The 26,976-nt window shown below is 40.2% G+C and overlaps 1 protein-coding gene across 6 annotated transcripts in view; it reads left to right on the forward strand.

Moving 5' to 3' along the window:
• The window catches only part of DPF3 (double PHD fingers 3), a 157,132-nt gene that overhangs the window by 114,287 nt on the left and 15,869 nt on the right, over window positions 1–26,976 (forward strand). For 3 of the 6 annotated variants that reach the window (XM_042870297.1, XM_042870305.1, XM_042870345.1), the window contains 2 exons: window positions 991–1,128; window positions 13,104–13,232. In XM_042870297.1, coding sequence (XP_042726231.1) covers window positions 991–1,128; window positions 13,104–13,232 — 267 coding nt within the window. Of the gene's footprint in view, window positions 1–990; window positions 1,129–13,103; window positions 13,233–16,051; window positions 16,542–22,921; window positions 23,292–26,976 lie in introns of those variants that run through there. The other 3 variants (XM_042870326.1, XM_042870315.1, XM_042870335.1) reach the window with 2 other exon arrangements.

Genomic DNA, 26,976 nt, shown 5'->3' on the forward strand with positions numbered 1-26,976 from the left:
TGCTGAAGCTGTACAGTGACTGAATACATAACTAGCAGGAAAAATCTGCAGGAAGGCCACTAAGCTTCTGCTTTTGTTTACTAGTCTTCTGAAGTGGCAATATGAAATACAATTTCATAGATGAAATATCTGCATAAAAGAAAATGGACATTCAGAGAATGCTTTGAAGATAAAAAGAGAGAACTTTTAGAAACGGTAACACAAATTAAAATCTTTACAGAAGCTCAATTTGTATATAATGAATTTTATGATGAAGTTTGCCCTTGCATTGAGCTTATACACTCTGTAGACCTTTCATCAGCCTGAATTGTTTATTCTTGTTCTTAATGCCTGTTGACTTAGTCTTAAAACAAACAAAAATTCAGAAGCAGGATTCCACGTCACATTTTATGCTGTTCATTAGGATTCTGAATGTGAAGTTAACCTGGATGGGGAAGAATCACTACTGTTCTTCAAGGAAGAAACTGTGGATGACTTCCATCTCCTTGTCTTGACTGGGAATTATGAACAAAGCTATTTATTGCTTTTTAAAATAAAGCCTTTTGTAATTTTGTTTTCTTTTCCTAGGGATCAATAATCAAGAAAATAATGTCCTTTCTTCTTGGTCCAGTTCCCCTTGCTGTGCATTGTTTAGCATCAACATCAGAGCTGGGGCATTTCATTTAATTTTATGTGCAATCTTGTTAGCAATCTCAGCAGAGAGGATTAGGACTGTATGAGCTGCAGAGACTGGATGTTCATTTGTTTAGGCCAGCAGGAAGAGTTGCTGGCAGCACGGGAGGTGTGCTTATCTGGGGATGCGGGGCAGCTGAGCTGGTGTCTGTCACCTTTTATTGACACCCACTGGGAGTATTTCAGGCAGGAACATGGAATGTGTGATGCTACTGCCAGGGGAGGAGGGGGTGCTGTTTGAAGAATGCTGTCATTGTTTCAGGTTGTCCTGATGTTTCCATTCTCTCTTCTCCTCCCTCCTGTTGCCTTTCCTCCAAGTCTGTGGCAAGCGTTACAAGAACAGGCCTGGACTGAGTTACCACTATGCTCATACTCATCTTGCCAGTGAAGAGGGTGATGAAGCCCGGGAGCAGGAGACCCGCTCTTCTCCTGTCCACAGAAATGAAAACCACAAACGTGAGTAGTATTTTCCCTTTACCTTTGAGATCCTTTTTGGAGATGTTGCCTTCAGCTGTTCTTTGCTTTGTGGAGGCTGGCTTGATTGCCTGGCTCCGTTGTGAGTGATTGGTACCTGGATGCTTGGAGCTAATCAGCCGCAGCTCACACCAGTGCTGGCTCAGCTAGTCAGGAATTCATTTCAAACCCAGCATTATCTCTGCAGCAAGTCACTTTTCCATTACTGCTCCTGTGGGGAGGAGGTGTCAGGGAGGGGGGGGGTGGGGGGGGAAGAAGAGCTGCCCAACCCACCCTTTGTCAAGCAACCTCCCAGTGGCTGTTAGTAGGGATGTCAAGGAAATGCACATTCCGTTTCAGGGGGCTGTCATTGTTTTGCCTTTGAGTAAGACACCTTTATCCCTGCCTTGGATTTTTTTATATGAAATTCACAGCTTCTGTTCTCCTTATCCCTGCATTGCTTCCTCAAAAGCCTCACACTCAACTTTACCAAAAGATGCTTCTTAGTTACAGTTCTGGAAAATCTATGAAAAAATACCAGTTCTCCTCTGCAAGGAGTGCTAGAATGTGAGATGAGTCACATGCCTAGATTTCTGACACCAGTGCAAGGCTGAAAGAAAAGTAATGCCTGAATGGACATATTGGTCTATCCTTCCTCTGTTTCTTAGGCACAGAACAGGAGATTAAGGAGACGGTGCTATGTACTAATTTTTCGTAAGACTGGCAAGTCTCTAAGCTGCTGTTTCTCAGATTTCCAGTGTGCAGTACTATGGGATAGTTACTTTTACCTTGGGATTAGTGAACTTACTTTTGTTCACTTTTGAGACATCCTGTTAAATCACATTGTGAAGTGTGTCATCTTAGTTCAGAGTAATGAACAATGCAAACAAAGCTATAAAATGCTTATGGGAAGAAATATCCAGCAAACATGTTATGTGTTATGAAGAAGTGGAAGACTTATGGAAGTAGGAAAACATTTTCTTTCAAGTCAGATAATTGATAATTGTCCCCAGGGATGGAGGGGAGGGGGTTTCCGTCCTCCAAAGCATCTGCTGCTAGCCACTGTGTGAGCTTGAAGGGCCACTCCCATTCGACAATCTCAGTATTTCTGTCACTTTTATGCCCTGCTTTTCAGTTATTCATGTGTTTGGTAGGTTCATAGTAAAGGTAATTTTGACTCTTCCAGCTCTTGACAGACTTGAGCTAGCTGTGCACTAAGAGCAGCTTAGGCAGGCTGGAGACTGTCAGTGTTCTGCCAGTAGCTTTTGTTTACTTAACATTTACATTATCTCTAAGTTTTGTAATTGTTGGCTTTTTTTATACTTTTTTTTAATGCCTGCAATATTTAGTTATAGCTATATACCTGAGAGGCATATCACAAGTCTCTATTGAGTTAATATTCATAATGGCTTTGCACAGATGCTCAGACAAAGAAGGGTAGTGTGTTTTACCCTTCAGCTTGTCACAGAGGTCAAGGACAGTTGCAGTCCTTATCCTTCTGGTACTTAAGAATTTGTTACAGTTAGCAGAAAGAGGAGCTAGAAAAGCTGTGGGAAGGTTAGCATCAGAGGACTTAGCCCATGGAAAGAAAGATTTGTTCTGCTGCATAGGATGGGGTAGAATAGGAACTACTCAGGCTTGTGTTCCCCCCGAGCTTCTGTGTAATGCATGTGCAGCAGAGGCAATCTGCTAAAGCACAAATCCCAAAACAGGCAGAAGTACAAAACCAGTGGGGTAAAATCCTCTGACATCCAGATTCCCAAACAGAAAGAATCTGGTTAACAACCAGACAGGAGCCAGTGAGGTACAGGCAACAGCTATGCGAATGTAAAGATCACCGTTGGGGAAAGTCCCAGATGCTGGAAGGTAACTCTCCCAAATGGTTTAGCTGTCGCAGTCGCTGTTCGTTCCTTTTTGCCTGTTTATTTGTTTACAGCCTTGAGCTCAGATCTTGCATCTTTGCTCTTTCACTTGGTGATATTTAATTTATGCTGCCATTTATCTTCCATGTGAATGCTAATTGTCCACATTGCTAATGTGCAGTCATTAAATGGTCCCTTTGTACAGGAGGATGGTGAGGAGCCAGAGTATCAGATCTTTCCTCTCCCCTAAGAACTGCTAGGCATGTGTTATGAATTAGATTTGACAGGTTTGCAGTATTGCAGGGCTTGGGCTTCAAGAATCCTCTCTGCATGGGCTTGGGGGAAAAGGGAGGGAGGAGGGGGGGATTTTAATCCAAACAGCTAATCCGCAACCTACTGAACAGGAGGACCAGAGATATGGTATAGAGCAGGATCTGGTTATTTGCTTAGCAGTGTGTCAGAGAGATAGGAGCAGCCTGATTTAGCAATGGCAAGGCAAATTGAAACCAGCCATTTGGAATTTGTCACGCTGTGGGAGGTGAGCATTGGGTCAGTGAAGTTCAGGCAGGCAGGCATTTGCAGCGTGAACTTCCTTTGTACCTAAGTGTCTGCAGTAGCTTCTACAGTCTCTGCTCCTTGCAGTACCTGCAGTAATGGCAGCTTTGCTTATGCAAGAATGGTGTTTCTGAAGCTCAGCTCCTACAAGATTCAGTTACTGATGCCCTGGCTAGAGCCAGCTCAAGACCTGATGGCTTCTTGCACACCCGAACCCGTTCATCTTTACTCTTCTCCTCCTGCATAGACCAATTTGGATAGTGAGGTAAATTATCCAGGGACTGGAAAGGAGATTTAGATAGGAACAACCTATCTGGAAATGAAAGCTACTGAAGAGATGTGTATTAAAGAAGAAGACTGACCCAAACCCCAAGTCTCACTTCTCTGGGATGTCTCACTGTCCTTGGGAGGTGCAGAAGGTTTATTTACAACTCAGATGTCTTCCTTTCTGTAGATGATCCTTTGCATCAGGAAAGACAGTTCAACAGTATTCTCTTGCTTTTGCCTTTCCTAAAACACCTTGGCCTGAGCTTTGTTTGAGCTTTAGCTGCTTTGTTTGTACGTCTTATCTAGCCCTTTGACACAGATACAGTTTTTTCTCAGTGCTTAGTCTTGCCTTCACCTATACACCCATTTATCATTGACATGCTTTCTGATTTTTGGCATGAATATGGTCTTGTGAAAAAGAGATTATAGAAAACCTTTAAAAGAGTCAACTCCCCTTTTCTTCAAGTCCACCAATAAAAAGAAATAACCCCACACCATTTTCAGCATTTCTTCTGCTGCCTTTTCCTCCACATGTTGGCACTGACACCGTGAGATTTGTGAGCTCAGGGTGCATCCAAGACTGCCACAAAACACTTGCTGTTTTATTCCATCTGTATGGGTACAGGCCAGCTCTTGGGGGCAGCTGGTGTTCACAAATTTGGAGACACTTCTGATATAGGAATTACATTAGACTTCCATCTATTGAAATGTATATGAATGAGTGTGCTAGTATAAATGCACTTCCTTAATTCCCAAGAGAATAGGATGGTCTGTCTACATGGAGAAAAACTGCCTCCCAGTGAAAGAAGAAGAACCTTCAGTGGCATTTTGCAGTGTGAAGCATTGGTTACAGGCAGCTGCATAGTAAACAGCAACTGAACTTGTGCCCACAAGCACTTTGGCCAAAGATGATTCTAAATAAAGCACATTGTGCTGACTGTTGCTGGCCTGTCTCGTGCAAGTTGAGTCTTACCTGCAGTAAGCTTAATTAACAAGAATGCAGTTCTGTGCACTCCTGTCACTCTGCAAACTTGAGCACCTAACCTGTGAAACCACCTGTTTATGTTATTTTGTGGTATTGGCCTGTTGTGCCCAGTTGCATTGCAGATTTTATGATGTGGATAAATCGCTACTGGAGAGACCAGCTAAAGTTGTTTGTGTACTCTAAGCATAATTGGATACCCAGTCTCCAGAGATAAAAAATTAATGTGCTAACCTCAGTTTGCCTTCAAGCTGTCCTCCAGCTCCCCCACGCAGTCATCTTTGAAACATTTTTATTTCCATCCAGGCAGGGGGCTGGCCATGAATAAATGACGAGAGTCAGCCCCTCGGTTGGAGATGAGCTGTTTGTTCCTCTCCACAAGCAGCATCAATTTGAAAAGCTACATCAGGCCTACTTTTTCCCTGCCTCAGTGCTTATTCTCACTGGGGCCATGATAGGAGCCACATCTGAATGCAAGGGTGCATCAGTGCCCACCTTGTGACAAGATACCCTGCAGCAGCAGGTACCTTTTCAGTGAGAACATGTACATTGCCTTGATTTGACTTCTCATTAGTTTAATCTCTCTCTCTCTCCCCCCCTCCCCCTCTCTTTTTTTTTTTTTTTTTTTTCCTAGGGCTAGTTTTAATGAAGAAAAAAAGAATACTAAAAGAAGCTGGAAATGAATAATGATTTCCACTCAAACTCTGTTTGCAGTTGTAAATTTCTTAGACTTTTAATGCCTATGTTCTGAGATGTTAAGATAAGTGAGATGTTCTGAGATGTTAAGATCTTAAGATGTTAAGATAGAGTTTTGGAATACTGGAAAATCTCAGATTATCTACAGGGACCCATAGGGAGCCTTTGGTTGACTTGTTTAGAAGGTTTTTTTTTTTTGCTTGTGTGTGTGTGTGCATGCTTATTTTTTTGTGTGTACGTGTTGTATTTTCATGTTCTCCTTGGACAGAACCTGCATTGTTTTAGATGTTCAACACTCAGAGAATCACCAGTCAGTAATTTGTAGGAAAATATTTCCAGTTTGACTAATTGAACACCATGTGTTGCTCCATGTGCCTGTTCTTGTGACAGAGCAATATTATTTATGTGTTTATATATATATATATATATTTTTTTTTCTTGCCATCTCCATGGTTTTTTGTCCTCAGCATAGATTTCAAACCAAGCAAGTAAGACCCAAAAGATTTGATAAAATTTGAGCTTAGGTGCTCTGCCTTCTCATATTGCTCCAATTAGCAATTTCTAGAGCCAAAGCTTACAACATATCCCAGTTGTATGAATGCTGAGGGCTGCTGCTAGCCTGGGCTCCATATTGGTCACTGCGATCCCTCCTTGTATTTCCTGTGCTGATAGGAATGCTATATTTCAATGGCTAGAGGCCAAGTGTCAGGAGAGGAACCTCACAAAATCAGAAAATCTATGTTTTAACTATGTCAGATTCTTTTGTCTACTGTTCTTATCTCCTGTTTGTTCTCATGAGGCACTGGAGAGTTAGATCATGGTCTATTCTCAATGATTCACTGTGAGCAATGGGATTTTGGCCCTTGTCTTAGGTGCTCCTGCATAAGAATATCTGAGATCATTGCACTGCCATTTGTATGAAGTATGCCTTACAAAGCAGGAGCACTGATCTCCCAGATCTACAAGATCTCAATAACTTATGCCATATGCCCTTGCTCTGCCCCCCGCTGCCCACCTGCCAACCCATTCCTTCATTGTTCAAGGTAAGGCCATATCAATTCCTGTAAAAGATGTGATCAATTGCTTTTCCTTCCCCTGCACAGAGGCTTTCTGTGACTCCTCCAGAATGCCTGCTTCTGGTAGCTCTCCCTTCTTGCAGCTTGTAGTGCTCCTTGGCTGTCTCTCTCCATGCACAGAGGGTGTAGCAAAGGCAGCCTGTTGGAATTGCTAAAAACTGTGTGAAGGCGATAGCTTTCTCTCTCTTCACAGCACCAACTAACCCAAAAAGGAGACCAAATGCAGTTGCTAAGAACTGGCCGTATTTCTTGTGAATGGTTGGCAGCACCTCTTGCAGCAGCACAGCCTGCTTCTCTGGCTGCCAGCAAAAGATGTGCTCATGCTGTGCAGTGGAGGGCGGTGTGGAGAGCCCAGGGTAGCAAAGTGTGGGGCTGTGCAGAGGAGTGAGGTTGGTGCTGGGAACAGAGCAGCAGCTCTCAGGGCTACAGACCCAGGTTCACGCTCACTCCAAGCAGAAATTATGCAGTTAAATACTGTGCTACGTCAGCACAGCAGTGTCACCAACATGTGACTGTGGCTCTAGCCAGGTGTTGTCCTGCTCTTCTCTCAGAAGCTATACTTCAAAAAAAGCCATGGTCTGAGTGCTGCTTCTCTTCCCTCTCTCCCAAATACCTATTTTTGGTTTTTGTTTTTTTTTTTCTTTGTTGTAATGCCTTGCTTGAACCTGCCTATCCTCTGCAGATGCATTGTGAGCAGCAAATTAAAGGGCCATGCCTCAGTTCCTTACACTTGAGAGATGAAGTAATAACAGGTGGCAAGACCACAGGCAGGCCCAGCCTGGCACTGCAGTCGCCATGGAAACAGGCCAGACCTGTGAGGAATGAGTGCTGTCAGCAGTGGGGGGAAGGCAAGCTGAACACATGGCCACTTATGCCATAGGTTGGGACTTGCTGTCACCAGGTCCTCCAAGGGACTCTGTGAAGGCAGGCGCAGGCTCTTGGCCAGCATTTTGCTGCACAGGTGGCCAAATGGTGGACTTGTACTTTGGCACTGAGATGAAGGGAGGTGTCAGAAACGAAAATTGGGCCCTACCCAGCGTCAGACAAAGACTCTTGTAGAATTCATTAAAAAAAAAAAAGGCAAATCCCCGCCTCTTTTTCTCTGTTGCAAAGTGCATTGACTTGGTTCAGTCCTTCACGCAGGTTCCCATGGTCTCTATTGTGCTCTGGAAATTTCTGTTGCAAACAGAGTAAATGGCCTTTTGAATTGAACTGAAACCTTCAACGGACCTTATTGGTTTTGGATCAGGCCCAGGAGAAAAAAGTAAGAGCTGGACAAAATGTGTTAGGAAAATTCCTTTTGGGAGTGCATTTATGTCTGATTGTAGCCAACTCACTGTAACCATTTAAATAAACAATGCACAAGCCCCCCCGCCCCAACCCTGAGATGAGCTCTGGTCCTCTGGTGCCTTTCCAGACTTAGGAACAAGATACAAAACAGATAAAATGTTGGCAGACCTAGATGCACAGCTTACATGATGGCTAAGTATTATGCTGTAGTACCTAGGTTGAAGAAATATCTGTGACTGTGATTTCCACCTCTAAGTGTTTTAGGGATTGTAATCCAGATCTGTTTCTTTTGAACTTGCCTTTCATTCTAAGTATTCTCTTCAGCCATGAGAGCTAGAAACTGAGACTCTTACTGTGTTTTGTGGCTCCAGAAGATGATGTTGAGAAGAAAAATCCTAATTTCTTGATGTTATTTCACTAGAAGCAGTGTTTTAATTATTAAAGAGGGCATATAACTTCTAGTTTCTTTGATTACTTTGGGAGAGAGGAAGGGAAGCTAGAATTCTGTTCAGAACCCCTGCCTTCAAAATCAAGAAAGCGCAGAAGTTATTTGCAATTATTGTTGGCACAATAGAAGAGAGAGATGCCGTCCAGAGGGAGCTTGACACACTTGAAAAGTGGGCCCATGAGAACTTATTAAGTTCAACAGTACCAAGTTCAAGGTGCTGCATTTGGGTTGAGACAATCTCAGATATGAATGTAGACTGGGAGAGGAACTCATTGAGACTGGTTCTGTGGAGAAGGACTTCAGGGTCCTGATGACAAAAAGCTGACATGAGCTTGCAGCCCAGAAGGTCAACTGTATCCTGGGCTGCATCAATAGAGGGGTGGCCAGCAGGGAGAGGGAAGGGATTATCCTCTTCTACTCTGCCCTTATGAGACCCCATCTGGAGCACTGTGTCCAAGCCTGAGACCCCCCCGAGTACAGGAAGGATGTGGAGCAGTTGGAGCAAGTCCAGAGGAGGGCTGTAAGGATGATCAGAGGGCTGGAGCACCTCTCGTATGATGAAAGGTTGAGGAGCTGGAATTGTTTAGCTTGGAGAAGAGAAGGCTTCAGGGAGACCACGTTGCAGTCTTCCAGTACTTGAAAGAAGCTTACAAGCAGAAGGAGGGACTGACTTTTCACATAGTCTGAATAGCGACAGGACAAGGGAGAATGATTTTAACCTAAAAGAGGGGAGATTTATGTTAGATGTTAGGAAGAAATTTTTTCCTTAGGGTGGTGAGACACTTGCACAGGCTGCACAGAGATATTGTAGATGCCCTGTCTCTGGAGGCATTTAGGCCCAGGTTGGATGGTCCCCTGGGTGCCCTTATCTGGTAGATAGAAGCCTTGCCCATGGCGAGGGGGTTGGAACTGAATGATCTTTAAGGTGCTCTCCAACCTAAGCCATTTTATGATCTTAAATGTTTAAATTAAGTCAATTTGTTTAGCTCTTCATGTTTTGTCTACAGAGCAAAGTTACTGTGTGATATACTATAGAATTAATTTATGGTACCTGTTTTATAGGAGGACTCCTGTGAATAATGTTACTGTATTTTAATAAGAAATTTATTCAGCTTTGCATGACATACTTTGAAATTCATTTGATTAGGCCAGGATGAAGAAATGTATTTCAGTGTAAAAGCATTCCAAAGTTATTTGGAAATGCAGGCTTCATTTTCAGACTCCTATCTTCACTTGAATCAGCTTTCAGGTACAGTGAAACCATCATCTGACCTGTGCAGATCTTCCTTAATGCATTTTTAAAAAGTGTTTTAAAAAGCAGTATACTCCTTATTTGAGAGCAGATGTAGATAAAGACAGGGCCTTTGATGAAACAAGAAAGTGAGACCAAGTTGGAATGGCAAGAGGTACTGATTTAAGTATACCCCCCTACGAGAACACCTTAGCTCAGGCAGTACTCCTCAAAGCTCCACAAAGCCTTTGATCTGTTTTTGCAGTTTGTAATGTAAAAGAAAATCAGAAGAGTTTTGTGTAAGTTAGGACAAAACCATGGCTGTTTTTCAAAGCTTTACTTTAAAACGGTTTCTGAATCTGTGTGAGCATTTTTAGACAAAATCCTTGGTTATAGTGGCACAATCAAAATGATTGAGCTAGCACACCTAGGTGAGTTACTTCTCATTAGCTGAGCCATCATGTGGCTTAAGCTAACACCTTCTACTTTGTGATTAATGTGTGAGAAAAGTGTATTCCTAGTTAATTACAATGTCTCAAATGAAAAGTAGCAACACATTAGTCTCCAGTAATTTAATTGCTTTCACTTATGCATCCATTCCCTTACTTATTTTGTGAGTAGTTTTATTGATTAAGGGGTGGAATTAGGGCTGAACTTCTGGTGTATGATATGCTTCTCATGAATATTGCACATTTTATCTTTCTATCTTTGCTTTGTTTCTTAATTTCTTCATTTGTAAAATAGAACTTAAAACTGCAAGGACATGCACATATACATAAACACACACACACAAAAAATCAGGGGAAAAAAAAAGCCAACAGTTGAAAGTAAGAATTCTGCTTTCTTACTGTCATCTGTAAGGCTCTTCATTCTCAACCCTTCTGTGCTTTAGCCTGGGGCTTAATTCACTGAACAGTACTGATCAAGCTTGACTTAAGTTTCATTCCAGTTGTTGCACCTGTTAGAATGGAAAAGCATTGGAGAGGCTAACATTGCCCGTACTGTATGATTTGGCTGTGAAGATGCATTGGTTAAGACAACATTGGTGTAACTTCAGAACTTCTAATCTGTGTACAGCTTTTCATATATGGTGTCCATATTTGTGAGTGACAAGCAACAAATGAGCACCTAGACACAGACTGCAGTCTAGAAGAACCTCCTCAATAGCAAAACAGGCATCCGCCTGTGCAATGCACCATAGACAAATCGATCAGTGCACATATTTTCATGAGATTCCCTGTCCTATTTCCAGATTGACTGTTGGTAGATCTTAAGCTCATGAGATGCACTGGAAAAATTTAAGTCAGCATATGTTGAGTGTTAAATCAATTATATGATTCTGCACCATTATACTAGAGCTCTTCCCTTATTATGGTGCTGGCAGACACCTTTGGTGATTATTTTTATTTGTGGCCTCATCACAGAATTCTTGTGTGTTTTTGAGGAAGCTGGTTTATCACTTTACTACCAGGCTTTTCAGCTGAAAATCTTCACCATGAAGTTTAATTAGGGCCCAGAAAAAAGAAAACTTCTGACTTCACTGAGGGTTAATATTGGTTTCTTAGTATCTGTAAGGCACTTTAAGGAATTCACATGAGAAGTGAGGTAATAAGGAACAAAAAAATCACTGAATGCTGGGCTTACTGAGTTTGTGTTGTGTACAACCACTCTGTAGATGGAGCAAAATATAAATAATTACTTAACTTTCACAGAATGGGGCTGATGTGGGAAAAATAAATGTTAGGGAGATCTGCTATTTAAACAAAAACAAAACAAAAAAAAAAAAACAAGAAAAAAAAAAGGAAAAAAAAAAGAAAAAGAAAGAAAAAAGAGTACAAGCAGCAACTTTATGACCATTTTGTTACAGCTCTTAAAATGAATCGATGTGCTAGGCTTCCACCTGGTTGCTGTTCTTTTTTGCTTATCTTGCACACGTGTCTTAAATGCCTCTCTGCTAAATGGCAAAATGCTAACCAAAGAGTGGGAGTTTATGTCTGTTCTTGGGAGAACTGAAAATCTTAACAGCACCATATCAGAGTAAAACCCATTGTTTCGTAAATACATCAGGAACTTGGTGATTGTGTGGGAAGATAATGGCGTATTTGCAGTGTTGTTTTTTAATTTTTTTTCTTATTTTCACCTTACTTGCAGTCTTTCAGCTGCCAATTTCCAAAAAAGCTCAGATAATCAACAGCTGGAAGTGAATGAATAAATAGATGCACCCAATCCAACAACCGATTGAACTCTGAGAAAAATTTAATTTTAAGTGTGTGTCTTGGAGTGCTACCAGAAGCCCTTTAAAATGTCATTGTTCTTCAGGGGAAATCTGAATGTGGACAAAAAGACCATCAATAAAGGCTGTCAAAACATCTGTTAAAAATCTGCAAGTTACAAAATATGCATTAGAAAGATAATTAAATATAGATGGCGCAGTTTAAAGGTCTTCATTTTTTCTGGTTTGTAGCAGTCTACATGGAGTAGAGTCAGGTCAGATATACTGCTAGAAGTATATCTACCTTTTTTTAAGTTAAAAAAAGAAAAAACATAGACCATGCTGAGCATTCTTCCCGCTCCTCTAAACCTTTCCAAGCTCCTGGTTAGGCAGAAACAGAAAGTTTTCTCTCTCTGGAGAGTAAAGGAGGAAAATGGCAGCTATGAAGAAGAAAAAAAAGCAGTGATGTTTTTTTGCTCAACCTGAGAATACTAAATACATCGGCCTATCTCTTCTTTCTAGGGGAACAGACTTCCCTTCTACTTAAGATCCACTGTGTGTTTTCTCCTCTACAGCTATCCCTAGCTGGAAAATAACAACTCAAATTCCCTCCTTTTTTTCTTGGCTGAAGTTTTTATCTCAGCAGCTTAGATTTCCACCCTTGGCCAACTCTTTGCACCTGTGCTGGATGCTCACTTGGGCCAGACTTGCTGCCTTGCCTTCATCTCTTGGGCATGCACAGTCTACTGCAAGTAGTGTGATCCTGGGTCCATCACCCTGAAGTGACTGCGACAGTTATCAGCATTTGAACTAACTTTTTGAATGAGAAGACTCTACAACTTTGAGATGTAATCTCTTCAAAAAGAAAGCTTTAGAAATAAAACCAGTTAGGTTTCTATGCTGTAGGTTTTGGAGTTTTGGGGAATGTGCTTTTCCCTTCTGCAATTGTACTTTGTGTGTTTACGTTTATGGCTGCTGTCTGAAAAACCAGGCTTGGCTTACTGACAGCTCAGGTCTGATTCTGCACTAGGGATTGTTTATATACTTGTGTGTATTATGAATTCCCTCAACTGTTCAGGGATGTCTGGCAGCAGGTCCTGATGAGGGACCAGACCAGCTGCATTGTAAAGGAACTGGTGAAGTGCATTGCAAACAAAATAGCTAAAGCATACGGTCGGTGTACCTGAGATGGAGGTGATTCACTTTTGATTTTCTGATTCACAGAATTCACTTTTTGTTCTAACTGACAGTGTTTTACGTGGCCTGCAAACTCAACAATTTAACATCGTAGCTAAGAAAAGGGGGAAATATCCAAACTGAATGCTCTTTAAGTAAATCTGATTTCTAACCTGACTGCAGCCCAGAAAGGACCAGATGGGGTCATCATTCCCAATAACTACTGTGACTTCTGCCTTGGAGGCTCCAATATGAACAAAAAAAGTGGCCGGCCTGAGGAACTTGTGTCGTGCTCAGACTGTGGGCGCTCTGGTAGGTGACTTCTTCTTGCAGCTTTCTTATATAAAAGTGTTTTTGTATTTTGTTTTTTGCTCCTGAAGATTTTGAAGAAAGCCAGCAGATTTGGGAGGGAATAGAAAACAACGTCTTACCTCTTGTCTGTGTTTGTGGAAAAGGATGATTGGGAAATTTTCTGTCATAAAAACAATTTTAAGCTAATGAGATCTTATGAAGTAATACAAGTTTAATGTATTTATTGACTTCTACAAACTTTGGTACATGTACTAGTTGTTCGTTTAACAGAAGAAGAAGACCCTAAAACAATGTTAAAGAATGGGCTCTGTCTTAACTGCTGCAATTACAACTATAAATTACTTACAAGATTTATGAAAGTTGCATGACAAGCATTTCCATTGATTACACATTTCATGCATTTTTTTCATCCAAAAAAGAAAGAGGGAGGAAATTACAGGGTAGGGATGGGGGTAGCTGTCAAGAATTATCCTCTTACAAGATGACTATCATTAATTTTGTTTTAAGACATTTTTATTTCTCCATTTTCTTCCCTTCGCTCTTTTTAAATGTAAGCAATTGTGTCTTTCCCATTCTGGATTGTCTTTATTTCTGGACTGCTGTTTTCTTCCTTCCTTTCTTTTTTTTTCTCTTTTTTTTTTTTTTTATTTTTTTATTTTATCCCAGCTGAACAGTTATTTATAGCTCATGTGAGAGGTGGTGGCAATGGTAGAGGAAATGGAAGACCTTTAATAACTGCATGTTCCAACTTAGGCCCAAGTTTCCAGTTCTGTTATTTCTGGGCAGTGGTGATACTAATGGTGATAAGAATTTCAAATGTAAATGTGGAAACAAAAGAGATCTTGAAATTCAGTATTGTTGCTACTTCTGTGCTATGATCACTGAAAGATGTTTGTTGTGTGATGGCTGAAGTGCAAAGTGAAGTGTTCTTGTACTGAACGAATGGCCTGCTAATACTCCCACTGAAATTCATAGTAAGCCTCTAGTCAAATTCAGTGGGAGCAGGATTAGACTCTCACTGGCGAATTGCCTTCTGCAGTTGTTGTGACCTCTGAAGATCTTCTGAAGTGATACTGACTGGTCACCAGGGGACCAGTGGTGAACCCTTTGGTTTTCTCCAGAGGCTTCCCAAAGAATGCTGCACAAACAGTAACATGGACCTTTTAGTGATACGCGTTTGCTTCTTAATACTTAAAGGGAAAAGCTCATGCGGTCTGTGGTGCCAACTTGGAAGATCATTTCCCTTCCCCTTGGCTGCTGTAGTTCAATATAACTTATTTCAGCATTGCCCTGAGACTGCACAGTGAGACAGATCCATACTTTTTTCTACTTAAACATTGCTATGGTGATTATATCAGGATGAACTAGAAATACATTAATTTCCTTGATGGCTTAGCGTGGTGGAACAAGTAGATCCGCATGTAACCTAAATTGTGCAAAATCAGTTCCATTAAATGCTATCCTTGTACAAATTCTGACCCACCCTGGGTCATTCATAAGGCTCTGCAATGATGTGACTGATGTGTGATGGAAGTGATTAAGGTACAACCACACACTAATCTGTAAACTAAAACATTGAAAAGTCTTTGGTGTCCATCTTCCTCTTTCTTGATAATGGGGAACATTTTCATTATACTGAAAGAGAGGTCGTGGAAATCATCTTGTTTCTTCCCTTCTTAAAGCCACTAAAATCACATCTCTGTAAGGTGGTTCATCTGCCAATTATTTTGTTATATCCACTTTCGTTCTGTGAACAGGATTTAATTCTTTGTTTCTCAAGCAAAGCGGTTTACTTAACCATGCAGTTATATGGCTGATTCCTGTAGCTGGAGTGAAGACCAAATAGTTGGTTACTTAATGTTATGTTAGTGTTTCTGAATTAAAAAACAGCTGTCCCCTACAAACCGACATTCATTTGCTGAGGCACGAGAGACATCTTTTTCTCTGTCATTTTTAGAGAGAGATTCTGAACACTATTTCTATTAATCACGTAACGTGTTTGAGTGAGGTAGAAAATAAACCATACTTTCACAGATTTCAGTATCTGACTTCTGTTTTTCAGCAGTTCTTTTGGTTGCTATTGTTGTTATGGCTGTTCATGTTCTGTGTGGAGAATTACCTGTTCCATATTGAAAGTTGGATTAACATACTCTTGCACTTTTCAGTATTTCCCATGACAGATCTCTTCTTAGGTGATTTAATTGTTGAATTGTTGTTGTTGGGGGTGGTGGAGATATCGTTGAAGGAGATACCATGAAATCAGAATAGAAGTATTTATTTAGCTTACTTTTGCTTAGTCTTCAAAACGTATGTCATTTTGTCTATAGAGGAGGCTCTTTGGGATCAGGTGACGGGCAGGGATAAAAGTCTTGAGGCTGATGAGATGTCTAATGGGTCACTTTTCAATAGCAGTAAAGTTGTAAAAGGTGATGCCGGTCTGAAGGACGGTCATTGTGCTTAGAGCTAATGGTGTCTAATTACTTATATGTGCTAAATATCTCTTTAAATTGATCTAAGTAATCATGAGAAAATATTTTAATGTTTTTGAAGAGAGGAAAATATGATTAACCCTTTCGCTGCCATGGCTATGGGCACCTGTGTTAATGGTAGATTTTTTTTCTTTGTAAGAGAAACTGATCCTTGTTTATTTTTCTCACTGCGGTTCTACCAAGGCATATTGTTGAGGTACATGGGCACGTACAAACACACACCTATAAGCTTGATAGTCTGTATTGTTTAATAGTAATGATACTTTAAAAATGATGATGATGATGCCTGTTGCTTAACCCATGTGCTGATATATTCATCATACATGTCAGCTCATTTGGGAAGAGAAGGCAGGAGGGACGAAGCAGCGCCAACACGCACTACGGAGGACTTGTTCGGTTCCACGTCAGAAAGCGACACCTCGACCTTTCATGGCTTTGACGAGGATGATGCAGAAGAGCCTCTCTCGAGCCGAGGAGGTGGCTGTGGTGGCAGCTCTCCCTCTGCAGACAAAAAGGGCAGCTGCTAAATTAACTAAAAAGACACAAACTCTGAGCAATTTGCTGTCCATTTTACTACTAGAATTATTATTATCTTTTTCTTTTTTTAATTTTAGGTCCTTGGGTGTTGTTGTTTTTTTTTTTTTTTGTTATTGTTGATGTTGTTTTTGTTGTTTTTTTTTCTGTGGGGTGTACACTGAAAGCACAAGCATTTAAAGTTCTTGACAACCATTTTGAAGAGACAGAAGGTTTTGATTTTCCTGTTTTTTTTGTTGTTTTTTTTTTTCCTTTTCATTTTAATTTGTTCTTCTCCCACCTCCTGCCCTTCTCTTTCTCTCTGGAAACATAAAAGGTGGATTTAATATTTTTTTAAATAGTGAGCAGAGTTGATTTTCTTCTCTTTTAATATATATATTGGCAAACCACATAAAATAGAGATGGGTTGGAGAACATGAAAGCAAACCCAAATAGTTTTTTTTAATTATTATTATTATTTATATAATCTATATATTATTAGAAAAAGTTACTTTTTAAATAAAAATACAAAAAAAAGAAAAAAAGAAAAAAAAAAAGCAATGGATGTCTACTTGATGATAGAACTGTTTCTTAGAGAACCACTGTGGATGAACTTCCTTGGAGGACAAGGAAACCCTTGGTGTGATGGCTTCTGCATTTGAGATTTTGCACTTATTGTGGAATTTGGCTCTTCTTGTACACCTGCTGCACTTGTATTTAACAGCTTGAAGACACAAGCAGCTCCATTGAAGACCATGACCTTGGGGAACACATTTCCATCTCTCCTTTGGACACCTTTACAATAGATCTCTTCCTACCTGCACCCCTTCATCTCTTCCTCGCTCAGTTCTACTTTTTTTTTCTTTTTCTTTTTTTAACCTTCACTTCATGGATAGAAATTTCCAAGCATAGGGATGGAATATAAATTGCAAGTCGTAGACGTCAAAGACAAAACAGATGGAGCAGCAGAATCATGGAAGAAATGATATGGAAATATACCTCACCTATACTTTTCTTTCCATTTTTAAATTTTACTTCACAGCATTTTTTCTGTGTTGCCCAGATTTTTCTCTCTGTGGTGTCTTGTGAGACACTTTGTTTGCTTTGCAATAGCTTCTCTTGAAATAAACCAAAGCAATACTCATTAAAGTTCCAAGGGCAATGGAGAAGAGAGTGACTCCCTTCCCAGCGACTATCCCAGAAAGGAGGAAACATGCAGCAGGATTTGAAAGGTATGTCCTGGCTGAAATATCTTTCACTGATTGTGAAATCACTGTTCTCTGGATTTTCAAGAGACCCTTGGCTGATCTTTGTTGTAGAAACAAATCAGAGATAAAATAGAAATTTATTTGGGCAGTGCCTAGTCCTTCAGCTGTGTGTGTGTGTGATGCCAGAATTAAAATGTCAGCCTTGTAATAAAGACTTTGGATATATATTGTTCTAGTACGTGAACGAAGCCTGTCCAGATGGATTCCATTTCTCTTGCTTCTTTTGATGGGTTGTCACAGTACTATCTGTGAGGGCTCTTTCAGCCTTTTTTTTTTTCCATAAACCTTAAAAGAAAGAAAGAATGAAAGGATCCACTCCTGCTGCTTACAGAGGTCTTTTTTTTGTTGTTTTTCTGGTTGACTTTAGGCATGAAATAAGCAGTGGCAAGATTCTTCTGTTGGGGTACATGGATGTACCTGAATGTAAATCCAGAATGGTGTTACTTATGTTTAGATTACATTAATATACTACCCTCAGAATTAGATGTGTTACGAAATGTTGCAAAATAGCTCTATGTGTTTCTAGCATAGAAACACAGAGTGAAAGAGCCACGCACTCATGTGAGGAAGGAACCTTGTTTGAGCTTTTTTCCATATTTACAATCTTTTCCTGTTGCTATTCTGTTCCTGCTGGTGTGTTATAATCATCCAAGTGTCAAAACAATGGTATTTTGACTTAACACTGGCCTGGAGAAGTATACTTTAATTGATTTAATTCATTCCAAAACTACTCTTTTTTTTTTTCCTCTCTGAAAGAACATGTCAGATAAATTTATAGTATTTTGCCACTCTTCTGCATTCACTAAAAGCAAAAACTTCAGGTTTTTTTTTCCAGAGGTGAGGCACAGGCATATAGGCATCTGCTCTTCCATAATCTCAGAAAGCAATAGGATTTAGCTTGCACTTGCATCATCCTGAGAGTTTGTATAGGTAAATATAGACCAGAAATATGTGTGCATAGACATATATATGGACAATACAGACAATAAAATGAAGAGTAATGACAGTAAAGATAGAAGACACTCCCTAATTATGAGTCCATGAGTCTGGCGTAGGCTCACTTGTTCCATACTGACTTTACTGTAAAATATCAGTGAAGTCCAGTGCATTTCCACTGCATGCATGTTCATAAAACTCATAGCAGAATCTGGCCTGCAGGTACAGTTGTTCCCAGTTTGTAAGGAAATACCAAAAACATGAAAAATCTTTTAGATTAAAAAAATGAACTTCAAATTGATGTTTCTGTTTCTCCAGCCCTTCAATCCCTGCACTTACATTTATGGTATTAGGATTACAGAATCACAGAATCACCCGGGTTGGAAGGGACCTCAAGGATCATGTAGTTCCAACCCCCCTGCCTAGCAGGGCCACCAAACATACACATTCAGGTCAGGTTGCCCAGGACCCCGTCCAACCTGGCCTTAAACACGTCCAAGGACGGGGCATCCACAACCTCCCTGGGCAGCCCGTTCCAGGGCCTAACCACTCTCCTAGTAAAGAACTTCCCCCTAACATCCAACCTAAATCTTCCCTCCTTCAACTTAAAACCATTTCCCCTAGTCCTGCTGTTATCAGCCCTTTTGAAGAGTTTACTCCCCTCCTGGGTGTAGGTTCCCTTCAGGTATTGATAGGCTGCAATGAGGTCACCCTGCAGCCTTCTCTTCTCCAGGCTGAACAAGCCCAACTCCCTCAGCCTGTCCTCATAGGGGAGGTGCTCCAGCCCCCTGATCATCTTAGTCGCCCTCCTCTGGACCCTTTCCAAAATCTCTGTCTTTCTTCTGCTGCTCTGTGATACGGCCATGTGAACAACAGGGAGCAGAAATGTGCCATATTCAGAGCCAAAGAGCAGCATGATTTCTTGCATCCATTTTGTATCTACTTCTTGTGTCCATATCAGTCATGGAGAAGGATAGGAAAAGAGTTTTGTTCATTCTAGCTGCCTTTGGCTGTCTGAGAGGTGGATGCTTTACGTAGCTGGAACCAGCCAGCTGTATGCGGCTGCTGGTGCAGTGATGACAGTAGTTTAAGTTTACAGCAGTTAGCTCTAGTCACCCAGCTTGGTGCATGTTCTTGCAGCCCATGCCGAGCTCTGTACTGACCAGTGTCCTAGTAGAACCTGAGCTAGCTGGCTGAAAGCTATCCAGGTATGTCATTCTCAAAACTCCAGTCACTTTATTAACTGCAAAATAAGCGTACTTTAACTACGTTTTTTTCCAAGTGGAGTCCTTACTATTGTCTTTTGTGAACCATGCCTAACACATTCTGGGCTTTTCTGGAGTACAAACAATAATCAGATGCCCATAATTTATTAAATCTTGGTTTAGTTTCACAAATGCAGTTACTATAACAATGCATACAGTCTTAATCCTTTCGCAACCTAACCACCCATTTTTGTGACAACTGGGTAGTGCAGTGCCTTCAGAAAAAAGCCACAACTCACATAGTGCACAGAGACTGCCAGCTGACATTTATTACAGATGACTGCATATAAAAAACACCCATTCTTTTATTTATACCATTTATGTGTATATGGATGGTCACTAGTTCCAACTAGTCCTGAGGAAGGAAAGAAGGTAAAATAGATTCTGTGTTATGGAGAGCAGAGTAGTCTTCAAATTGCTCAGGATGTCTTTATTAGATGGAGATAATCAATCTGAGGAGTAAAATCTACATCTCACTGTTTAGTTGAGCAGGCAGAGCAGTGGAACCTGACCAGCATAGCCAGGTCAGAAATTAGAGAGCTGCACAGTGCCAATTGTATGTATCCTCAAAGACACGTAAGTCCCAAACCAAACTAGGAAGGCATAAAAAGAGTTTTCAGTGTGAATTCTGGGTTGTACCTGAAAAGTAAAGTCATCTTTGAAATCAGAAAGAACCGTGATGCTCTGTATTCCCCAGTGATTTCAGCAGTTCAATGAAACCTGCTGTTCTGAGCTTTATAAGAAGGAGATCTTTGAAGGCACAGTCCTTCAACTAATCACAAGCCTTGCTCTTCCAGTCCTCCTCCAAAGACATCCTTATTAGAGAAAGGTTAGCCAAGTCTATCCAGAGATTCTCCTGGAACATATATTCTCCCACACAAATCATGTACCAAAATAAAACTGTTCCAATACGAAATGTGAATGAAAGAATGTTTTATCTCAGGTCCTAAATTCAGACTTTTCTGTTTATTTAATCGTATTAGCTATCTTCTCCAGCCCCTTTCTACTACTAAAGGATCTTAGAAAAGCCACAGAATTTCCTGAGCCATTCTCTGCAAACTGATTCATAGATGGGAGAGTGTGGAAATAAGGAAGTGACGTGCTGCTTGAGCAGCTGCGTAGTGAGAGCATAGGCTATATGGAGTGTGCATTGGTCTCTAACGTATTTCCTTCTATGGCACTTAGAGGATGTGTAAGAAGGGGCAGACCTCATCTCTTGCATGTAAACACTTCAAAATTTAAACATGGTAGTATTTAGTGAAAAAATTTTAAGAAAATATGACAAATTAAAAAAAAAAAGACGTGAAATAAAGGGAGATTGTGAGGCATATAGCAGAGTAGGATGGAGCTGAAATCTGTTTTACTTCACTTTGCACCTCTTCCCTCCAGGTTTGTTGCTTGTGGGTTGAATGTGTATTCCTTGTATACGTAGTATGCTTGGAATAGCAATGCACATGTGATAAGGTCATGAATGACAACCTGTATGTTTGCCTGGGCTGCTGAAACAGGGTCCAAAGAGAAATTTGCCAGTGGCTTCAGAAGAATTAGCACTGAGCTTTCTTAGCTATTGCTTTTATTGAATGAAACCTCCTTACAAATACACTTAACTGTGGTGTGGTGTAGACAAGCCCTGAGATGGCCATTTGTTTCAATAGAATGTGTTATTAGAATCCCATCCCCACATTGTTTTGCCTCTAAGCTTTTACATTAGTTATTCATTTGGAGTTCCAGTTTGCCATTTTACAGTCCTCAGCTCAGGCTCTTGATTAAAGACAGAACATTGGTTTGCATGGAGCAACCAGAAATGCTCCCAGAGAATGGCTGAGTCCCGGCTGCATTCTCTCCTGGCTGCTTTGCCTGTCTTTGGTTAATTCTTTTTGTGATGTTTTGAGACAGGTCCTAAAATTATTATTCAAATGCCATCAAACCGTGGAGCTTTCAAAACCTGAATCCTCATGCAATTTCCCTCTTTCACATGGCAAGCAGTTTTACTGAATCTACTCCTCAAGCAAACATTGTGCTGACCCTACTGGGAGTTGTTTTATTGTATAATCTGCAGAATCTTCCCAGCGTGTTTTGTGCTGCAGCATATGTAGATGTTTCCAATAAACGCTCATTTCTTTTTCTCAATTTTTTTTTCTTATTTATTTAAAAAGGGTCTCTATGAGTTATATGTAAAGGATGAGGGATATACATGTGTTCATGCTGGCATGGGGTTGTTTTTACAAACCCTTGCAGTGTAGGAGTGAAGCCAGGATTAATTTTTGCTGATTGAGCCATTGCAATATACTCTACCAACCTTTGTTCTGTTTGCCAGATATTTACCAGGGCTGAAAAAGCCCAACCTGTATAAATACCATAGGGTAATGAAGCTAGGTTCAAACCATTTTAGTGTTCCTGTTATATTTCCACAAGTTTAAAGTTGCCAACTTCAGAGAATGCAAGTTATAATAACGTCTAAGGGGGGGGAAAAAAAGCTAATGTTGTAGTTACAAGTTCTGATACCCCTGTTAAGAGGATGCAGGCAGTTTGTATCTTTGAGTTGTTCTGTCACTGTCAGTTCCTAAGATTTTGGATATTCATGTCATAGAATCACAGAATCATGTCATCCAGAACTGGTATGAGGTGTGAGAAAGGTGTGAGGGGAAGGCACTCCTTTTTGTAGAAATAAACAGATGTACATTTTAAGCTCAGGAGCCTGGGATATACAACTTAGTCCATTCATAGATTAAATGAAAATGCAAAATGCAGTTTTTCACTTATTTTCTGAGGTTATCATATTGCTATCTGCATGGCTCAGACTTCTGAAAACTTCTTTTGTGCTGTATTGCATGTGCTTGTGGCTCTGTACAACTAATTAGTAATATAGCGATGTAATCAGAGCAGGATTTCATAAACAAAATCGTAGCCTCTAGAGAAGAGAGCTATATAACCTGAATGAAGAAGGTGATTTAATGATGTTCACAGTAAGAAAAATTGACAGCCTTTGGTGTCTTTATTTGGATATGCTCCATCATATCTCTTTTGTCTGCTTTGTATTTACTTATGGTTCCCACCGTCAGTTGAAACTGAATTTGTCGAGCTATGTTTTCAAAGAGCTAGAATGCAAACAGTGTTGAAAGGTTGACTTGTGCTTTTTTTGCTTTATTCTGAACACTTGCTTTTGTTGTCTATTTGTGTTTGTTTAGTTTTACTTTTTATTGCCTTTCCCTCTGCAGTCAGCCCTGCCCTCGTGGACTCTGGCATCCTTCAAGCAAGACATTTCAGAAGAAGGTCGAGAGAAGCCAGGATGCTTTGATACTTCTGATAACTTCTCCTTGCCCTGACCCTTCCGTCCCTGTGTTTCATCTGGCACAGGAGCCTGGACTGTGGGAAGCTGGCTACCAACTGTTCAGAGAAATTCTGGGGATGCCCTAAGCCGGTGCAATACAAAGAATTTTTTTTAAAGCCTTGATTTCACTTTCTTTTAAGCATGTGTATAAACCCAGGTCAAACTGGAATTGATCTACAGTAGAACTGACTGAAAAACAAACTGAAAAAAGACTTAACTATTTTATTTATTTCAATATTTAAGAGAGAAAAGGAGTGCTGAAGTTGCACAGTATTTTTGTTTGAAATACGTTTTACTTCAAATTTTAAATGCAATTTTGTGAAGACATGGAATTTTAAAAAAGCACTTAATGTAAAATAAAGACTGAATATTTACTTTAAGAAAAAAAGCTTTTTTAAATAATGAAAATAAAGATCAACTCTGCTCTCTCTCTCTTACTTTAAAGAAGCCATTCATACATGTGCTGGGTATCTTTGTTTTTTGCAAATTGGATGTGGTAAGTGCAGACTGTTCTGGTTTTCTTTCTCCTGAATAATATTATCCTGTTAGATGCTTAAATCTTACTTTGCTTTTCTTGTGTTAGGCACAAATCTGAACAAAAACTGCTGAAAGAGCAAAGACCAGGCTCAGTGCCTGGATTTTTTTGTTACCAGATGTTGTGTCCAATTGAAAGGACTGTCTTCTCCCCGTAGGATTGATGTGTCTCTTCTGCACAGTAAAACAGGTTTTCATTTGAGCAACTCTGTGAAATACTTCTGCTAAAAGAGAGATTTAAAGAAAGGAAAGCAACTCTTAGGTTGTTTTTTGTTTTGTTTTGTTTCTTCTCATTACTATTATTCTTTTTTTTTTTTTTTCTTTCATTTTTTTCCTTTGGTAATTCCTCAGCTGATTGTGAGTTGGTTGTAAGGAAAGTATTCTGTTTGGATGCTCTTGGCATGTAGCTTCCTTCTGGAGTCAAGGATGTTGCCCTGTGTAGAAAACCTGTATATTTGCCCTTTTTTATGAAATAATGGACTTTGAAAAGTATAGAGGTACACCCCCATGTCAGCAGTAAGCAACAGAGGATACTCAGCAGGAGAAGAATTTGAGTTCCCACAGGCTGCAATCCTAAATTGTCCGGTGAGGGACATTCACAGCCTTCATTCTGGGTTGTTAGCCATCTTCTCAATGAAATGAGTTCTGCTTCATGCAAGCATTGGAAAATTTTGTTGGCTGCCAAATCTGCTCACAGTGGATAGTTTGTTGTCATGTGTGATGCAGGCTAGCAAGGATGCGAGCCTTGTGTATTAGAAGGGCATTGGACTTGGCTCTGAGACTAGCTGTCCTCTGTAGTCAGATGTATCTATTGGTATAGACCCAGTGTATAGATAATAAAGTGTTTTGCTAATGTGACTTATGTTGGTTTTTTTGAGTGAAAAGATTGTCTACGAAAATGCATCCTGTGTAGGGGAAGCTGACAGAAGGTCTCATGCTGCATCATATTTCTTGCACACCTAAAACTTAAACTCGCCTCTTTGAGAAGGTTTCCTTGTGTCCGTCGCAGTGTTCCCTCCCCCTTCTCCTGCTCCCTTTGGATTGACACATAGGGCCAAAAATAGCCATATTAAATCTCTGGTAGACCTGAGTTCTGCTCTCACTAAGTTGAATGACAAAATTTATGTCATAATCAGGTTCTTTACCAGGATGGGTTTGCTTTGATAATTTTGTTGTTTCTACGCTTGCATTGGTGAGCTGCCGCTAGAGAAAAAGAAGAAATCAGATTTTATTTAATCAAAATATAATGAAACGCACAACCATAATGAAGATTTGCAAACTGTAGGGTCTGTATTCAGTTTGTGTAATATTCCTTTCAAATAAAAGTTCTGCTTTTAATGCCCCTACTGTATATTCCTCTGTAAATATCACATTATCAAACCGATTCTACAGGGTCTTTTTTAGTGCAAGTAATCTTTTAAAAAGACATTGTTGAATAACATACTTGTACAGATACTTTTCTAAGCTCTCCGTTGTTTTTAATACTCTCTTTGAAGCTTAAAATAAAACTTCCTCCTCTATTGATTTTGTTTTTCTTTCCCATTATGTCAATTATAATTTTTGCTCCTGGATTTTGTTTTGTATCTCTTAATGAAGCTTTGAAGATAACCAAAACTTTTCTTCCTTTTCCCCTTTTACTTTCTTTTGACCCCATTCACCGGATTGCAGAAACTGATCCTGTTGCTTGCTATAGTAAAAGTAGGCAGGAAATACGACACAGCTTTTGTGTAGGACTCATTTTAAGAATATTTCCTGTGACTTGGTGGTGGTAGATGATCTTCCTAAGTATGTGTGTGTTTTAATAACCTTTTCTATGAAATTATCAGAGTCGCAGTAAGGTATTCTAGATTGAAAGGTGGAGTTTAAATTATTTGGTGTTCTTTGTGTGGATGACTTCTTATGGAGACCTGATCCTACCTCTGACATTTCTAATCCTGCCTCTAGAGTGCTTATCTAACACATCCAAATCTGTGGTTTCCTTTGCTGCATTTCACAGTGCAGACATGAATACTCCCTTTCCCTTATACATGTAAGATTAATGGTGCAGCTGTATAGAATGGAAAGAGAAAATACTGTTTCAGATTAGGTGCCATTTTTTAACAAAAAGCTGTGTTTCCTCTTCCCTAATAGGTCTGCTTTCATTTTTACAAAGCTCTGCTGTGTTTTCTCTGCCTTGTCATCAATTGCTCCACTACCGGCAGAGGCTATACATGGACCTTCTTATTTTGGCAGCTGCTTACAAGAATAGCAGAGGGGGTGTAATTTTTAAGCAATCTTCTGATGTGGATATAAGGTCTGTAGAGTAGTGGCAAAAAAACCCAACAGATTAAATGACAAATCCTTAGGACAAAATGTCCTAAGGAGCACATCAGAAATGAATCCAGAAAGAAAATATATGTCTCTATAAAACCATTATAATTGTACAACATGAACTCCTACCTGCATGATTTTCAGTATTTCTATGTGACAGAGCATGTGAGAATATTAGCTATTTCCTGTAAAGTTTTATTTTTTATATGTATAATTTCAGTTTCCTTCAGTGTTTTGTTTCTCCGCTCAGCTGGGCAAAGCATGACTTGAAAGCTTCCCTTCTTACCTTCAGACCTTACGTTGAAGAGGCCTGTGACAGATTCACTGGAGGAAGGAGGAAACCCAAGGGTTTCAGCTACACTTACTGTCCCCAGTCAGTGTGGCTCTTGGGAACTTCCTTAGGATCTGGTAGAGCAGCCTGTAGGCTACTGGCTGGCCTGTCCTGAACTGTTCTGCAGATGGAAGGATCTTTCCCTCCTTTGCAAGTTTTGGATACTGGGGGTCAGAGACAGCTGTGGAGGTGGGATGAGGTGCTAGCTGTATTTCTGAGCCGTGCTGAGAAGGCAACTACAATGCTTTCCTGAGAGCGCATACTGATGTTGTTGGTTTTAAAGCCTTTTCCAATTCCCTTTCTGTGATTTTCTCTCAGATATTTTACCATAATCTGAATTTCAAGCCTACAAGACTACGTTTCTGAAGTAGTTTTCTCTCTTTCTTAAGCCACAGAGCTGGAAATATAAATGCTATTAAGGAAATTTTTAATTGTGCAGAAATTATCTGGTCTGGAGAAAATACCACTGTTCCCTCAGGTCGCAGAGGAGATTTTCTTTGTTATGCTGGCTAGGAAGGTGTCTTACTTTCTTGTCGGGGGAAAAGTCCTTTCTGGTGAGAATCAGATGTGGTAGAAGTTGGAAGTAAAAGTGTTTGCCAGCATTGCTACAGCTGTTGGGGGTCTCTATGGCTGTTGTTCCCTGGGCTGATATGCGCTTGAAGGTTAACAAAGCTGGGAGCTGCAGTCCTGGGTTTTAAGTGCAGTGATAGAGCCATTAGCTTCCTTGCTTTGACTTAAGTTGGTATACTGCACCTGCTTAAAATTTA

The sequence above is a fragment of the Lagopus leucura genome, unplaced genomic scaffold (genome assembly GCF_019238085.1).
Source record: "Lagopus leucura isolate 7727_CA_CO unplaced genomic scaffold, USGS_WTPT01 Super-Scaffold_1, whole genome shotgun sequence".
NCBI lineage: Eukaryota > Metazoa > Chordata > Aves > Galliformes > Phasianidae > Lagopus > Lagopus leucura.